The 18314-nt window shown below is 38.3% G+C and overlaps 1 protein-coding gene across 4 annotated transcripts; it reads left to right on the plus strand.

Moving 5' to 3' along the window:
• The first annotated feature begins 1667 nt into the window (after window positions 1-1667).
• Window positions 1668-18155, plus strand: LOC147381965 (protein LATE ELONGATED HYPOCOTYL-like). 4 transcript variants are annotated; one of them, XM_086429711.1, is made up of 7 exons: window positions 1668-1862; window positions 1951-2281; window positions 3492-3603; window positions 3886-3947; window positions 15876-16091; window positions 16174-17409; window positions 17516-18155. In XM_086429711.1, the coding sequence occupies exons 2-7, from the start codon at window positions 2243-2245 to the stop codon at window positions 17924-17926; spliced, it is 2076 nt and encodes a 691-aa protein (XP_086285837.1). In that variant the 5' UTR covers window positions 1668-1862; window positions 1951-2242; the 3' UTR covers window positions 17927-18155. The 4 variants fall into 4 exon arrangements, with proteins under 4 accessions (XP_086285837.1, XP_086285835.1, XP_086285836.1 ...); XM_086429709.1 differs by having other exon boundaries at window positions 1669-1862; window positions 16171-17409; XM_086429710.1 differs by having other exon boundaries at window positions 1669-1862; window positions 2149-2281; window positions 16171-17409.
• Window positions 18156-18314: the final 159 nt, after the last annotated feature.

Below are 18314 nucleotides of genomic sequence, written 5' to 3' on the forward strand. Positions count from 1 at the left end.
AACCTTACTTTATCAAGTTTGTTACTCAGCAAACCTTGGAATGGGGATCCACATCATAAAATTTAGATTGATATTATTTATTTACTACTTAGCATACCTTGGAGTGGATCCTAACTGCATCAATTTTTGGCATTCTAAAACATGATTTGATACTACGAGGTTATTAAGGAAAAACAAATTTAAGCAGTTTGAAAAAAAAAAAAGTTAATTTTCATCAACGACTATGAGTTTTAAATTTAGGAGTTTGATAACCACTCATTTTCAACACCATCGATCAAGTTCAAAAGCAAATTTTTCGCTCTTGAATCAAAGTTTTTTCACTAAATCAAGAAGGTTGTGAGGTTGGATTTCCAATTTGATAATCCATGCGGGTCCAACAACCCATAGTAAGATTTGTTAGAAAGGTTGTCCTGCTAGCTTGATTCATAAAGTAAGGTTAGTTAAGTGGATAAAGCAAGGGAGTTGTGTATTCAATTGCAACAAATAAGCATGTTGTCTAAATCTCTTTACAAAGAATGCAATGTGCAAGAGATGTATAAGTTTTCAAAAGAACAAATGATATTTTTTTTAATTAACTTTTGGCAAATCGTTCTCTTAGAGGGGAGAGTGAGAAAAGATTTTCCACTTGAAACGGGAAATCCTTTCTCTACCTTTTTAAGTTTATTTTGTTATCAAACACTAAAAAATAATAGTTTTCCACGCCAAATCATTTGTCAAAGTATTTTGCAACATACTATTAAGTTTCTCTCTTCTTAATTTTTTTTTTTTGAAATATTTTTTTTCTTACATTGAAATTTCAAGATTGTGCAATTTGTGAGGGTTTCTACAAATAGATCTATCCAAGATATATTTTTATAATTTAAAAACGTCATGTGTACATGATTTTTGATCCTCTCCTGTGGTAACATAATAGATTTAGATTATTTTTTTTTTCTTTTTAGACTTAGGTGTCTCCACCCCTTATGAAGTAGGATCATCACTTTCAACGGGGGGGCATATAGAGATTATAAGGCACGACTTGATGAGCAAACTCAATCGCTCCCACCCTTGAAAAATAAAATAAAATAATCAAATTTTCAAGTGAAAACTTTTTCAAAATATTTTGTTAGCCTGAGTGCGGGGCGTAGGGACTAATCTGGTGCGTGCAAACTGGCCAGATACCCTTCGTTATCAAAAAAAATATATATATATATTTTGTTATATTTGTGGATGAGATCAGCCCATACATAACTCTTTCCGTTAAATGTAACGCATCTTGCGACAGAAATCCCGAGAAAACCGTATCAAAACCACGTGGCGGTCGAGAAAACCACGTTTACAGGCTACTTAAAAAATAAAAAATAAAAAACATACGAAACAACGTTTATAAAGTACGGTATACGAACGGTTAACAGGAAGCCACGTGGCTAAATCGAATTGTGGGTCCCGCAATGCTACACTTTTCTCTATCCTTCCAAAAAAGTGCAGCAATTGCCACGTGTCACATAGATGTAAAGTACTTTTTTCCAATTGAGAACCCTATCTCTCTTATTTCCTTTCATGCCAGCCTCAAATAAATATGGAGTTGAAAACCCTTAAAATAAGTCCACAATAAATGTTTGTGGCTGAAATTGCTTCTCAAATCTCTCTCGCTGAGAGAACCCTATACTCTCCTTCTCCTCTTCTCTCCTCTCCTCTCCTCTCCTCTCCCCTCTCTCTGTTTTACTGGATTTCGTAGTTCAGTGAACTGGTTCAGATACCGATCAAATACTCCCGGAGATCAACGGTTCAAGCCAATCTCAGATGAGGATTTCACTCCATGCATGATCGGAGTGAAGTTCTCAGCAACGAAAGCTTCAATCCTTCCATGGCGGTCTCAGAAGGTAAAATTTCAATTTCTAGGTCTTTTTTAATTATTCGTTATGTGGATCTCTATTGTGTACTGATTTATTTTATTTTTTTAATTTGAAGGTTTCGGTGAGGAATTCTGAATAAGGAATGAGTGTACTTTTATTGCAATTATTTTGATTTTAGAGAATCAGAATTGTCTCTGTAGTGGTGGATTTTGAAAAATAGTTGATTGGAACTTATCAGAATCGTTCGTCTCGGTGTGATACTGTTTTGTGTAGTAAAATTAAATTAACTTGTGAAGTTTAATCCGTGACGCAGCAAGATCTGCTCGAGAATCGAACGTCAAGAGAGATGGAAGGGGGCGACGGTATATTTTTCTTATCGAAGAGGATTTGAAGTAGAACGTCCAGCTATGGGCACATATTCACCCGGAGACGATGTAATTTTCAAGGTGATTTAATTCTTCCTCTTCTCTGTTTTTTTTTTTAATGTTGACTTTCAATAAATAAATAAAAAAAATGAAGTAATCAATGTTGTCCGTGTGAGGCCCTGGTTTGACCACACAAACTTCAATAATAATTGCCTTAGTTTTACTTAATTGAACTGACCAGGAATTGTGAATTTCAAGTTGAACGCAGTTCAGATAGTAAACAAATGTGCTGGTCCCTGTAACAACCTCTCTGACGCTTAATTTAGAAAGTAGTTTTAGGAGACCTTATTAATGGGAATTAATGTGTATCTTACTGATTTTATCATTCGTTTGCATAGAACCTCTTGTTTATGTGATCATGGGTTTCCTTACGATCACCCTTTGTCAGGTTGTAACTTCTTAGTTTCTTCAATTCGTGGCAGTAAAGTCCTGTGTTGTGTCACATGAGTTTGGATCGTGCAATTCAGTTTGTTGCCATGTGGTGACTCGGACTCTTTTAACTCTGATCTTTTTAATTTTAATTATTGATCCACGCATGGTTTAAAATATCGGAATGGATCGGTCGATACATATCGGTATCGGCCAAGACCAATATAAAACATTGACGCTGAAACGTTCAATGTTTCGGGATTGTATTGGGTTTGTATCAGAATATATCAGTTTGTGTCGAATGTATTGACTGATACCGTATCGGTTTTTTCATGAACCAAAACATTCAATTGATATGATATTTTAAACCATGGATCCTCGTGGACCGTTCTTATTTGTTAATATTTCCATGTAGGCATAGTCTGGAAATGTGAAAACCCTGCCATTGTTAAGCACAATAATACGCAAAAGAAACCAAGGAAACAGACCACACGGAGAAGAAAACAATTTTTTGTGGTTTTGTAACAACGCCTGTCCCTTGATCAATAATAATAATAATAATTGCCTACATCCACCGGCGAATTAGTATTTTACACAATGAGATAAAAAAAGAATAGTATGAGAATAAACACTCAAGTTTTAATATCAAACCCAAGCCTTGAAACCTTTGTACTCCCCTCCACCTTGTCTCTTTGAAACCCTAGAAGAAGAATACTCAATTAATGTAAAATAATTCCATACAAAAAGGGGAACTTAGTCTAACTGCTAGATTAAGATCCCATCTAACAATGGGGATAAAAGACACTTAACTGGTTATTTATTTTCGGTGGAACTCTGAGGTCAAAAATGTTACCAATGGCAGACAAGGAAACCATACACGATTACGAAGCAACGGGAAAGATGGACAGAGGAAGAGCATAGCAGGTTCCTAGAGGCTTTGAAGCTGTATGGGCGAGCTTGGCAGCAAATAGAAGGTTATTTTCTTGATTGTACCTTTACTTCTCTATGTTTTGATTTAATGCATAAAAAGATGAATTGAAGTTACCCCACTGTATACAGCTTCAGAAGGATTGTTGATTTTATGATAGAAGTGGTGAAGGAGATCAGTTGTTTGGTATTTTGAGCTTTGGATTTGTATAATTGTATCTGTTGGTGTTTCGTGTCAGGAATTACTCAGAATGATCTGTTGATATATATTTTCTATTACTTTGGAGATCTATTCGTTCTCTTTTCTACTGTATTTTTATGTTGTGCAGAACATATAGGGACAAAAACAGCGGTGCAGATCAGAAGTCATGCGCAGAAGTTCTTCTCAAAGGTCTATTATTATACCTGTTTATAATTTTCTTATATTATAGTCAAGGCTGTTCTTGGATTTTCTAGATTATACTAAACTATAGAGTCTATGAACCGAAGTTATGATTTATGCATTTCTAGAAATGTTATGAATTATTTTAGATATTTATCTTCCTCATTTTTATGTTGTGCAATCAATTCCCTTACTGTTTATAAAGTTATCCTATCTTATTTAATATTGAGAACTGTTTTCAGGTTTTTATATAACTGACAATTGATGATTAAAAAAAAGTCTATCGATGATTAATCTCAAATATATTTTATTTATCCTTTTTCTTTTGTTGACAGAATGTGCACACATGTCAAATATATACATATACATATATGTTAATCTTGAAGATTGTATTTGCTTAGAAGCTTTTCAATCAAAATTGAAATAATTAAAAAAACTGAGATGTGGCACTGTTGACGAATGTTTTGCCATGCTTCTTGTCTTTGAAATAATTAAAAACTGAGATGCAGCATTTGGAAAGAGTATTGTTCAATGGGCAAATCAAATGGGGAATTAGTTAATTATATCTTGATACGTTGTAGATTAGCTTTGATAATCTAGTCCCAATTTCTGTATCTTCTTGGAATCAGCTGGATCTTTACCCAATCTTTGATATCACATGTTTTTTACTACAGAAGGTAGGATACTCGTGGAAAATTTTACCATTTTCTGCTTGTTAGGGTTTTGGAAGGAGAGAAATGGGGCCATTTTTTATAGCAAAGCGAGCTCAATGCAAGACATCATCATAAGTGTCAAAATACTCCTATTTTTTCTGGTCTAACTTACATATGGAATTTCAGGATCTATTCTTTGAGGACTTTGTTTTTAGATGGGAGAGAGAGCGATATCATGAGTCACTGTTATATGTTCTGTAGTATTTTAAGTGGGATGGTCACCTTGACCACCCAAATCTATGGAACTAGTAAAGAAGCCATTGGTTAAGATATAATTAGTTTGAATCCATTGGTGGGAATACTAATACTGGTTATCACAGTAACAATGTGTCAGTTGCACTTGGTCTTTCAACTATGTTGATTTGAATATTTATCATGCTACTAAACAAATGTTATATACCATAAATTATCATAGATTGAGGTACCAGTTGGTCAGTAGGGGCACTGATTGTAACTTTCTCCGAAATCTGACCTAATAGGTTGCCAATGCCATAACTAGGAATTTAGATAGTCACTAATTAATTTCGAAAGCGCTTGATCCAACTATGCTTATATATTTGGACCATTGTGTTAGACGAAATTGTAATTAAATGAAAGTTCTTTGTAACAATTAACAAGGGCATGATGTGTTTAGAGAAAGAACATTCATAGAACAACTAGGTAAATTCTCAAGTGTCCCTTGATTTTATTTTACATGAGTTTGCTATTTCCTAGGGATATGTAGAATATTTTCTTTTGTTAGTTAGTGAACCATTTGGCTTTAGAGTGAATATCTAGTGGAAGAGTTTTCCTTGTTATTTATGTGTGGGAATATGGAAGGAATATAGTAGGACGACTTTTGAAAACGAATCTCACTTGATTTTGGGACCACAAGCAACATTTTGATGGTTTTGGAGAAAACAAAATAGATTTGGTCAGGGTTTGTCAAACCTTCCATGATGTATTGAAGGAGACTAAAATGTTGTAAGATTTTCTTCAAAAATGAATGGAGGTCTCCGGATAACTTTGTGTGAACAAATGAGGTGTGGAATCATCCTTATGTCGTAAGGAAGTTCACGTGATCTAACAACCAGATTAAACGTATTATGTGCATATTGGTTTGATTTCTACTATCTAGCCAATGGGAGGCTCACTTCTCCAACATCAGTTTTTTATCACTTTCTGATGATACTTGATTGTGTCAATTTCCATCGTACATGGGTTGGGGATGTGAACAACATTGTTTCTTGGTAGGTTTGCATGGCTGGGGGAAGGGGCATATCACTTGGGCTAAGCTGAATTCAGGTTCTCCTGTAGTACATTGCTTCCTGGGAACACCCTAGTAGGATCAAGGTTCATGTAATAGGAGGTTGGAAGTTTTAACATTGGCCACCAACATTATGTAACCCTTGTTCTTTATTCAGGCCTGAGTCTGCAATCTAGACGCTGCTTTAAGGGAGGAGAGATTGTGGAGGAAAATGGCATCAACGCAGATGATGTGGATTTCTATAGGAACAAGTCCAAGTCTTGAAATAAATTGAGGAGGTTCGGGTCCATTTGATCAACTTTGCATCGGCCTTCTTCCTCCATGTGGCATGTTTTGCATTACACATGCTTCACTTTGATCAAAGTGATTGATTAGAAAGACCTATTAAGGAAGTAGAGATCCTAACTGAAGAGCTTGGGGGTGATGGAGCTCTAAGACCAGATGGCTATCCTATTGTTTCCTATGGATGCTAGGATATTTTTCGATAAGACCATATGAACGTGGTAAAGGAATTCTCACATTGGAAATATAATGGTCAAACCATACGTGATTGGTCATTTTGTGAGGGATAGTGGTTCAAAATCAGCAGCTTATGGATGTGGCCTTTGGATACGAATCAACAATATTCTACCAGAGTTTCATAAAAGGATTACTTTTAAAGAACAAAAAGGGTCTAGAGTAAGATTTGGAAGAATTGTTGATGTGGCTTTTCTTCTTGTTAGATCTCAATTTCCAGATTATTCACTTTATTGTAATAGAAAAAAGACCCTAGTTAAGGGGTACATGATGCAATCTGGGGAACCAAACTTAATGGGCCTTTGGCTTTAGAAGAATCTTTAACAATTGAGCTTCTAGTCTAAGGCTACGTTTGGTAAATCTTCTTGAAAGTACTTTTGCAACTTTTTAGTTGAAAAAATGAATTTTTTTTATAAAAACATGTCTGGTTAAAATATTAAAAAGTACTATAAACATGTAAATTATAAAAATTAAACTCTTAACGTAGAAGTCAAATTAGAGTGACTTCTACTTTTTTTGCTCAAACGGGAAGTAACTTTCCCACCTCATTACCATGTAAGAGATCATGGGTTCAAAACCCATGTTCTCCAAACTTATGTTGCTTTTCTTTGTTTTTGATTCTGTAAAAGGTGTTAGTCTAGCCTAACTAATTTAGTAAGATTTGAACAAAAAACATGATTCGGTGCCACAGACTTGTGAGGGCGAAATTCTAAAAAATTTGAATTTGAATTTTAATTTTAATTCTTGGGAGTTTTGGGAATTCGGTAGCTGTCCATTTTCGACACCATTGATCAAGCTCAATTTTTTTTTTTTTTCGAATTTGAGTTTTTCCATAAAATCTAAAAGGCTGTTGATTTGGATTGCTAATGCGGTAATCCATGTGGGTCCAATGACCCTTAGTAAAGAAGAATTTTAAAATAGAAATCTCAAGTCTCATAATGAGAGCTTGGAAAGTATTTATAGCCCATAATAGGGGAATGGACATAAATGCCCTTACACAGAAAGAATAATAGAAATAAATACATATAAACTAAACAAGAACTAATAATCTATCCTAATATTTCCAATACTCCCCCTCAAGCTGGGGCAAATATATCAACTAGGCCCAGCTTGACGAGATGAGAGTTTATGACAGAAGGTCCAACAGACTTTGTAAGCATATCTGCTAATTGATCTGAAGAAGAGACAAAGATTATCTTAAGTGCACCAGATCTAACTTTCTCCCTGAGAAAGTGAACATCAACCTCGATGTGCTTAGTCCTTTCGTGAAGGACTGAGTCAGATGCAAGCATTATGGCAGACTTGTTGTCACAGAACAAAGAGGAGGAACCAACAGTAGGAAATCCCAACTCTGTTAGCAAGGATCTAAGCCAAAGTAGCTCACATGTACCAAGGGCCATAGCACGATACTCAGCTTCAGCAGAAGAACGAGAAACCACACTTTGTTTCTTACTCTTCCACGAGATAAGATTACCACAATAGAAAGTACAGAAACCAGATGTAGATCTCCTATCTGTAAGAGAACCCGCATAATCAGCATCAGTGAAACATGACAGATGTGGCTGAGTAGTAGACGAATAAAATAAGCCTAGGCCAGGACGAGACTTCAAGTAGCGAAGAATACGATACACGGCATCAAGATGAGAGGTGCGCGGAGCATGCATAAACTGACTAATTACACTAACTGCAAATGTCAAATCCGGTCTAGTGTTAGTCAAATAAATCAAACGGCCTACGAGTCTCTGGTAAGATGAAGGATCAGATAAAAGTTCCCCAGATTCAGCGTGAAGGCGGTGATTCTGATCCATTGGGGACGAGGCAGGACGACAACCAAGCATACCAGTGTCCTGAAGAAGATCCAATGTGTACTTTCGTTGAGATAACGAAATACCACGACGTGAGCGGGCTATCTCTAACCCCAAAAAATACTTGAGAGGACCTAAGTCCTTAACCTCAAAAGCACTACCCAACTGCCTCTTAACCCTGTCAATCCATTGTACATCATCTCCAGTTACGATAATATCATCCACATAAACTAAGACAATGGTATTGCGGCCATCTACTCCTCGTCGAATAAAGCAAGTATGGTCAGAGTGGCATCTGGAAAATCCCATAGATAAAATGACGTCAGAGAAACGCTGGAACCAGGCTCGCGGAGATTGCTTTAAACCATACAGAGATTTAAGAAGGCGACACACTTTCCCAGAATACTCCCCCTGAAGACGAAATCCAGGAGGGGGGTCCATATAAATGACCTCCGTCAGATCACCATTGAGAAAGGCATTCTTCACATCAAGCTGGTGAAGAGACCAAGAATGACAGGCCGCTAAAGAGATAAGTAAACGGACAGTAGATAATTTGGCTACCGGGGCAAAAGTGGCTCCAAAGTCCTTTCCCGGAGTCTGCGTAAACCCCTTAGCGACGAGTCGAGCCTTATAGCGATCAACCGTACCATCTGCAAGATACTTGACTGTGAAAACCCATTTACAACCAACAGTTCGCTCCCCAGAAGGAAGAGAAACAAGATCCCATGTGTGATTCTTCTGCAAGGCATCCATTTCAACAGTCATGGCTCTAGTCCACATAGGATCACGTAGAGCCTCAGATACAGACCGAGGAATCCGAATAGAATCTGTGGTGGCAAGGTAGGCTCGATAGGAAGGAGAAAGACCCTGATAAGAAACAAACTGGGCGATAGGGTGATTAGTAACACACCCTCGCTTACCTTTGCGAAGTGCAATAGGTAAGTGAGAGTCAGAAATAGAGGGAATAGGTGGAAAAGTAGAAGGGGATATACCTGAGTCCAACGAGGAGGTTGGCAAGGGTTGAGATGAGGGGGGGCGACGAGAGTAAACTTGCAGCGGCGGCAGCGAAGAGGAAGATGGAGAGAAAACTGGAGATGGTAGCACTATTGGAGAAGAGTCCTGCAAAGGAGAAGAGTCCTGCAAAGAAGATGAAGTACGAAAATATGGAACATTTTCAAAAAAGGTGACATCCAGGGAATGAATAATACGATGAGAGAAGGGATCATAGCACCGATACCCCTTTGACATAGAAGAGTAACCCAAGAAAATACAACGGGTAGCTTTGTCATCTAGTTTGGTGCGATGAGGAGTTCTATCCTGAACAAAACAGGTACACCCAAAAACTCTAGGTGTAATAGGAAAGAGAATGCGATCAGGGCAAATAATATGAAGAGGCACCTGTCCCCCCAAAGTGCGGCTCGGAACACGATTCAGGAGGAAAGCAGCAGTAAGAACTGCCATATTCCAATAGGACTTGGGAACATGCATCCCTCGCAGAAGGCAACGGACAATGTTCATGAGGTGACGATTTTTACGTTCTGCCACCCCGTTTTGCTCAGGAGTGTATGGGCAGGTTAACTGATGAAGCATACCACGCTCATGAAGATGGGAGCGAATCCCATCAGAAATATATTCCCCACCATTATCTGTTCTAAGAGATTTGACGGTAATGTTGTATTGAGTTTGAATCATTTTAAGGAAATTAACAAAAATAGGTAATACCTCAGAGCGAGAACGCATTAAATAAACCCAAGTACAACGAGAATAGTCATCAATAAATGTAACATAATATCTATGACCATTAAAGGCAGTAACAGGGGAAGGCCCCCACACATCAGAATGAACCAAATCAAAAATAGCATTAACTCTATGCATGCGAGGAATATAAGAGGAACGTGTGTGTTTAGAAAGTTCACACACAGAGCACTGAAATTTGTGTCCACTACAAGATTGTTTTAACATAGGAAATAATGAACATAAGTGCTGAAAATTAGCATGTCCTAAGCGAGCATGCCATAAGTCTAAAGTCTGAAAAGAAAAATTATGATTTCCAGTGAGTGGGAGCACGGAGGTGGAAGCAGCAGTAGGTGGAGCTTCAAACAGGTACAACCCATCCCTCTCATATCCCTTGCCAAAAATCCTCCTCGAAGCTAGGTCCTGAAAGATACAGTGAGTAGGAAAAAAGGTTACAGAACAATTAAGCGATTTTGTAAGACTACTCACAGACATAAGGTTAAGAGATAAATGTGGAACATGGAGAACAGAATCAAGAGGAAAACCAGGGGATAGAGATATAGTACCCTTACTGTGAACAGGGGTAAGAGACCCATCAGCAAGGCGAACCTCCTTATGAGTAGTAGGAAAAATAGAAGAAATAAAATGATTGGACTCACCGGTCATGTGATCAGAGGCACCAGAATCAATGACCCAGGTCAGAGGAGCAGAGCCAGACTGAGTGGCATGAAAAGCAGAAGAGGTACCTGGGGGAGTGGTAACGGATGCTACTGTTGAGGATGAGGGAGTCTGAGCTTGGAGCTGATCCCGTACAATAGCTGTAATTTGTGTCTGAAGATGTTGTAAATCAAGAGTACCAGGAGAAGCATGATCAACATAGGTAGATTCAACAGCGGCAGCACGGGGCTGTCCCCCAGAAGATCTCAACAGGTGGGGATAGAGCTGAAAGCAGCGAGCCTTCTCATGGCCAATCTTCCCACAATGACTACATGTAAGACCACTTCCTTTACCACGCCCACGGCTCCCACGGCCTCGATTCCCAGATCCTTGAGTACGGGAATTAGAAAATCCTGAATTAGCTGCAAGAGCCATCTGATCTGTATCTGAAGCAGAGATAGTGACAGAAGACGGGATTTGAGAAGGAATGACACGGCGACGACGTTCATCGCTATCAATAGTTGCAAATGTCTCAAATAATGAAGGTAGAGGAGTGGTATTAAGGATTTGGGTCCGCAATGCCTCAAACTCAGGACGTAAACCCATGAGGAACTGATATGTCTGATGTCGAGCAATCCTCTTGACCACATACCCGGCTGCCTCTACAGATAACTCAACCATAGACTCATAGTGCGAGAGCTCTTCCCAACGAGACTGAAGAAACCCAAAATAATCAGCAACACTCTGATTTCCTTGAGTAGCTTGAGCGATATCCCGATAAAGTTCATAAATCCTAGAGTCATTCCGAGCATGTGCATATGTCTGAGTGAGAGCTGACCACAAAGAAGAGACAGTCTCATGATACATAAACATAGTGTAGATACGTTGCTCCATAGAATTGAATAGCCACCCAAGAATAGTGCAATTATCAATTTCCCATTGTTCAAATTTGGGATCAGTAGAGGGTGGCTTAGGAATACTACCTAAAAGCCAACCAGTTTTTCCTCGACTACCCAAATAAAGTCGTACAGACCGGGACCAGCTCTGAAAGTTACGACCATCGAGTGGGGCATTAGTGATACGCTGGACAGAGAAATTAGCCCCAAGAGTGGTGGTAGAATCCTTAGGTTCGTGAGTTGAAGTCATTGTACACTTAGTCTTGTATTTGGATTGAAGGGAGATCTCCCGTATTAACACTGAATGCTGTCGGCAACACCAGAAAAAGTTTCTACTACTGTCGTGAAGTTGTACCACCCAAAGAACCCAACGTAGTTGCTGTTACAAGACTCTGCTGTTGTTGTAGAGCAAAATAGGCTGTGTAGAGATGATCAAAGTGAACATAACAGCAGGCTGCTGCTGTGGGTTGCTATCGCAAGGCACTCTAGTGCAAGTAGAAGGAGTCGCAACACACGGTAAATGGATCTGATCACTGCTGCTGCTGTATGTTGTTGTCGCAAGGCACTCTAGGGCAAATAGAAGGAGTCGCAACACAGGGTAAATAGATCTGATCACTATAGGTTCTATAGGTCTGATCGTAGGTCACTATAGGGTATATAGATCTGATCGCAATCACTATAAAGCAAGTATAGTGAATCGCAAAATACTGTAGAGCATCTAGAGTTAATCGCAGATGGGAGACAGACCTGTAGAACCTTGTTGCTGCAATAACGGAGCACTATAGGACTTGTAGGTCTGATCGCAGATCAGATTCAGACCTGTAGAACCTTGTTGCTGCAATAACGGAGCACTATAGGACTTGTAGGTCTGATCGCAGATCAGATTCAGACCTACTGTTGCTGTCGCAAGGTATAATAAGGGTCTAGAAGTTGATCGCAGAACACTCTAGAGCTTGGAGGTTTGATCGCAGATGAGATTCATCTCTATTATCATTGTCGCAAGGTATGATACAGTCCAAAAGTTAGATCGCTAGTCAGAATCAGATCTATAGTTGGCTTGTTGACTGATCACAAGATACTTTTAGGGCTAATTTCCAAGGAAAAACCCTAACGTAGGGTATAAAAATATATATATATATATATTTTAATCACAGCGCAAAACTCTATTGCAGCGTGTGAAGGATTATTAAAGTCTCTATCGCAATATGCGATTAAGAAGACAAGATTCAAAGAAGGAACTTTAAGCTCTGATACCAAGAAGAATTTTAAAATAGAAATCTCAAGTCTCATAATGAGAGCTTGGAAAGTATTTATAGCCCATAATAGGGGAATGGACATAAATGCCCTTACACAGAAAGAATAATAGAAATAAATACATATAAACTAAACAAGAACTAATAATCTATCCTAATATTTCCAATAAGTAAGATTTGAAATCTTACCAAGGAAGGAGTTTTTCTTGTGAAAGAATGTTTTCTGACAATAAGGTTCCAGCCCCACCATCATCTCCAACTTCCACCATCTCTCTCTCTCTAAATCAAAATCCTAAATTAGCAATTTATGATTATTTCACGAGGAATCTTGTTTATGATTATTTCTGATAAATTGAATATTTTTTAATTAGTTTGAATTGTGTGTTTGTTTCTTTCATGTGCGATGGGTGAGATTTTGTAATCAAAGGGACCAGAAATTTTTGTTTATGTGCATGCATTTTCAAAATTTGGTTCTTCGATTCACGGTTCAATATCAATAAGAGGTTTTAGGTGCCTGTAATGAAATTTTATAGATTTCGCAGAAAATTTTATTTTTCATCAAAAGTTCTTAAACTTGGGAAGAATCAGCGACCTTGGCATTGCGCCATTCTTCATCCTTGGTCAATTCTCCTTTATTTTATATAACCTGAAAAATTAGTTTTATAACTAGCATTACCAAATGAATTTATCTAATTCAAATGCACTTATTGAAAAGTTGTTCTTAATAAAAGTCTTTTTACAAAAGTTAGTAAGAGTACCAGAAGTTGTACTAAACAGGCCCTGATTGATTGTATATCTCCAGTCAAGATCAACTTTTTGGGCTTAGCCCTATAACTCAGTTGGTTTGACACATTGCAAAGCAACTTTGAGGTCGTGGGTTCAAGTCCAACTTACTCACCCAAGAAAAAAGGATCAACTCTTTGATGGACATTTGACACTAGGAAACTAGCAAACAATAAAGTATTTTTGTTGAATCTTTTTATAAGTCTACAAATCCTTCTATCGAATTTCCTTCCTGAATATTGCCATCTGAAGTACAAAAGTTGATGCAGGACTGTGAAAACTAACCTAATGTGTTAAGTTTGATATCAAGAATAAATTAACAGGGGCAATTCAAAGTATAAAATAAAGCTCAATCAATCACAAACAAAAGAAATATATAATAGATGATTAAAACTGGCTCGAGACCTAATCACAATCCTACAATGTTAAACCCTTTAAATTGTGAACGACGCATCCAAAAGAAGTTAGGAGTTTCACAAATTTAGGGTTCCAACCAATATTAATGTGTCTCGATGATTAAAGTTGGGAAAGGTATAAATTGAAGGTTCAGTGTAAAACTAGCCGATTTTGAGGTATTGGACAGAATAGGATTCAGAATGGGTGACTAGGACTAAATATGGGGCAGCAGGTTTGTATTAGGTCGAAATAGGTTAGGTTGCATGAAAAAAAAAAAAAGTGCTGGGCGGATTGATTTAATGTTTAGATGGCTATTAAAGGTTCAGCTGATATATAAAGAGGTCTAGGATGGATTCAGCAGTGATTTAAGGCCTGTAGGTGAGGTTTGGGTGGGTAGTAGAGGTGCTTTCCAGGTTCAGCAGTAATTATAATGAGTATAGAAAAGGTAACAATAAGGTTTAGGGTTTAATATGTGCTGTTGGGGTGGATCTAGGGTTTAGGTATCAAGTTTAAAAGTAAATAAGAAGAATAAGAGTAGGGAAAACAAGGTATAGGTGCTGCTGGGTAAATCTAGGGTTTAGGCTTCAGATTTTAAGAGAAAAAAGGTGAAGAAGGGTAGGAAAAAACTTAGTACCTTGAGTAGGAAACTAGAATCTTTACCTTAGATTCACACCAAGTTTGGTGTCACACTATCCATCATTTGGAGAACTAAGAAAAAAATCTGTAAATTTTCTTCATTAATTTAAAAAGAATCTCTACAACAAGTATTTATATGTTTTCTAAAATCCTAGGACTAATCTCAGCTATTAAAACTAATCTATGGTCAAGATTAATACATAAATTGACTAACAAATAAACCATTTAATGAAAACTCCTTACACCTAATAAAATTAGTCATAAGCCCTAAAACTATAGTAATAGTGAAAAAACCCATGGTTGGAAAATAAATCTCAAAAACATCCCTAGCTGAAAATTAATAAACTAAACAATCCTAATCCTATAAGATGGCCCAATGGACCCTCCATGCTTCATAAAAGCAACCCATTGAAACTTTCCAATGTGGGGTTTTCTTTAAAAAATGGGGTCTTCTAACTCTAATGCTCTGGGAAATTCTCGAACTATGCCCATATATAGATCACCCAACCACAACAACCGTAAAGGGATTGTCCTCCTCTGATATACCCCATATGGTGGCATAGTGATCTCCTCACCAAAAGTTCTATCCAAGATTGCCTTTCTCATTTGGTCAGTTAGTCTTGCAAAACTTCTAACAATGGACAACCTCATGACTAGGGGAATATCTTTGGTTAACTCATACTTTTTTTTATAAATCAACTGGAAAATTGGTCAATCGCATCCTTATTCATTGCTCCTTTTCAAGAGAGGTGTAGGTTCATTTCCTTTCATTGTCTAGTATTTCTTGGTGTTTTCCATCCTCACTCTTAGAATTGTTTCAAGGTTGGTGTCTTAATGAAATCTCTCTCTCTCTCTCTCAAAAATAAATAAATAAATAAAGAATTTTGTTGTCTTTAACCCCATTTGCTGTGTTGTTGTATTTGGTTGGAGTGGAACAACAGTCTTTGAAGGGAATGAGCATCATATGCATGAGGTTCTTATGTCCATCCTTTTCTACTGGTGCAGGAGCTTTAAGGTCGTTGTAGGTTTCTTCTTGTTTTTTTTTCATTGTTGCAATCCTGGACTTATTGGTCCGTATTCAAGAATACTACTAACCCATTTCCTTTGGAAAAGAGATTATCGTGGCCCGTCATGGTTTGCAGTAACTGAGATTGAGATATTTGCATTCCATTAGCTCAATGGACAAGTTTACATGCAGTCCTAGTTGAATTTTTATTTCTATATTTCTCTGCCTATGATGGTTTTTAATCTGAAAACTCTTGCATAATCAAAGTTTCAGCCCTAACAAACAATTTACTTCAGTTGGAAGGCGAGGCTCATGTTAAAGGTTCTATTGGTATAAAAATTCCACCACCACGCCCTAAAAGAAAACCAAGTAAGCCATATCCTCGTAAGATCAACACAAGGGCCCATACCTCTTTTTCGGTGAGAGTGAATGACGGGAAACACTTAACGTCAGCTTCATCTCTGTACCCTGAAAAACAAATGCAGGGCATGGAGAATGACCCATCTCCCGAGGTACATTCATCTTTCGTTCAACTACGCCATTTGTATAACATATTTGTTTAACTTTCTCCGCTTATGACATGTTGACCAGAAGAAACACGCTGGAACTGAAAAATTAGTGGAAGCAAAAGAAACTCTTGACGAGGGCAATGGTTCTGAAGTCCTTACCCTTTTCCAAGAGGCTTCCATCTCTTTAGCAAGCAAAAGCTCCATACCAACATCTGCTGTACTCACAAGCTCTTGCACTTTCAGGGAGTTTATACCCTCAAAAAACGAAATAAGCGACCATGGCTCGAATAAAGCACCGAACTTGGAAAACAGAGAGAGAACAAATGAACCAAAGAAACCGGAAAAACTTGGAAGATCGTCAACGGATGAAGTACAAACCAACCGGAGCTGCCCAAGGCATGTCCCTGTTCATATCGTGGATGGGAACCAAGGAACATGTATGCAAACTCAGCGGTGCAATATGTATCCATCATCCTTCTTTTATGGAAATCCGAATTTTTTCACAAATCCAACGGCCTCTTCAACTACTGAATGGTCTTCCGTTCATCAATCATTGCCAAACGCCTCCCCTCCTCCCTTTACTCCATTCCTCAGCAACCAAGACAATTACCAATCATTTCTCAACATCTCCTCCACTTTTACGAGTCTCATTGTGTCTACGCTGATAAAAAATCCGGCAGCCCTTATGGCAGCAAGTCTTGCTGCTTCATTCTGGCCCTGCACAAATGGAGAAACCTCTGGAGGATTCCCATTAAGACACATGAGCCCATCACCAAATATGGCTGCGGTTGCTGCTGCTACAGTAGCGGCTGCAACTGCATGGTGGGCCGCTCATGGAATGTTGCCCTTGTGTTCTCTTCCTCTTCACCACCCTGGATTTACCTGCCCTTCTGCATCGGATATTGGCCAAGTTCCATTAGTCAACAAAGAAGGAAAAGACAACAATCCACAAGATCTAGATTTCTCTGAGTCCCCAAAACCTCAGCATTCAGTTTCTAGATCGCCAGTTTTGACGTCATCGGCCTCTGAGGAAAGTGGAGGTGCAAGGTCAAATAGTAACGAACTAAAAGCTGCTGGTCACGAGCAGAAGCCTGCATCGATCATTGAACAACATGACTCAACCAAAGAAAAGACCAAAACAAAGGCGGTTCGCTCCTCCTGTGGCTCTAACACATCATCTAGCAGTGAAGTTGAGACAGAGACCTTAGAGAAGCATGAGTTGAAAGATCCAGATTTAAGCCATCCGGCTGTTGATCATAACAATCGTCGAAGCAGAAGCACCAACAGCACAAACGAGTCGTGGAAAGAGGTCTCAGAAGAGGTTATTATTACCCAAATAGCTTTGAATTGAATTTTTTTTTTTTCCTGAATATATCCTTTGTATCATTCATCACCGTTATTGTCACCTAACTTTGTAGCTTTCTCAGGGACGAATGGCATTCGAAGCCCTCTTATCCAGGGAAATTCTACCACAGAATTTCTCACCACCAAAGGACATAAGTCATCAAAGGAATAGTGTCGAAGAAGGAAAGGAGATGTCTAATGAGAAAGATGAAGATGATACATTACAATTAAATCTCAACAATAAGACATCCAAAGTCCGTCCCGATTATTCAGGCTTGGAAAAGAGAGAGCGATTAATTAACAAAAATGCGGAAAAGGGGCTGATGACCATGGAGTTTGGAAATGGAAAGCTGAAGGCTCGTCGAATAGGATTTAAACCTTACAAAAGGTGTTCAGTGGAGGCCGAGGAGAGGAGGGTTTGGAATGGAAGTGGCAAAGAGGAAGAAAATGGTCCGAAGCGGATACGTTTGGAAGGAGAAGCTTCAATATCATGATCCATTCAATCATGTAAAGGAAACTTTGATCGTTGCATGTTGCGTTCAAAGTTTTCTTTTTAATTTTATTCCTACTTTTGTCAAGGTTGAAGCTTTTAGGAAACTTGTTGCATGTTTGCTTGTGTACTATATTTATACTTTCATACTGGTACAGTGGTACTTGAACCCCTGCAAATACAATAATAAGCGGATCTAAACTTAAATAAGGAAGAAAATAGTAAGGCTTGAAGGAGACTCTTTACAGATTACAATTTTCAACCCCAGGAGCTAAGAAAAAGAGCAGTTCTGCTCCTAGCTTCAGTGGAATTGATACTAACTCATCTAATTGGAATAGGTATGGAAATTGGAACCCCAAGGGGTTAGCTTAGTGGCGAGCTGAGTCTTGATA

This window comes from Akebia trifoliata, unplaced genomic scaffold (genome assembly GCF_017979445.1).
Source record: "Akebia trifoliata isolate Shusen 1 unplaced genomic scaffold, ASM1797944v1 Contig00095_ERROPOS300000, whole genome shotgun sequence".
Taxonomy (NCBI): domain Eukaryota; kingdom Viridiplantae; phylum Streptophyta; class Magnoliopsida; order Ranunculales; family Lardizabalaceae; genus Akebia; species Akebia trifoliata.

Bases quoted from the DNA above. Each gene is read 5' to 3' on its own strand.
- LOC147381965 (XM_086429709.1), top strand. From the start codon at position 2,243: ATGGGCACATATTCACCCGGAGACGATGTAATTTTCAAG. The intron at 2,282-3,491 runs GTGATTTAATTC...TACCAATGGCAG, and splicing joins GAGACGATGTAATTTTCAAG to ACAAGGAAACCATACACGAT. The intron at 3,948-15,875 runs GTCTATTATTAT...AATTTACTTCAG, and splicing joins CGCAGAAGTTCTTCTCAAAG to TTGGAAGGCGAGGCTCATGT.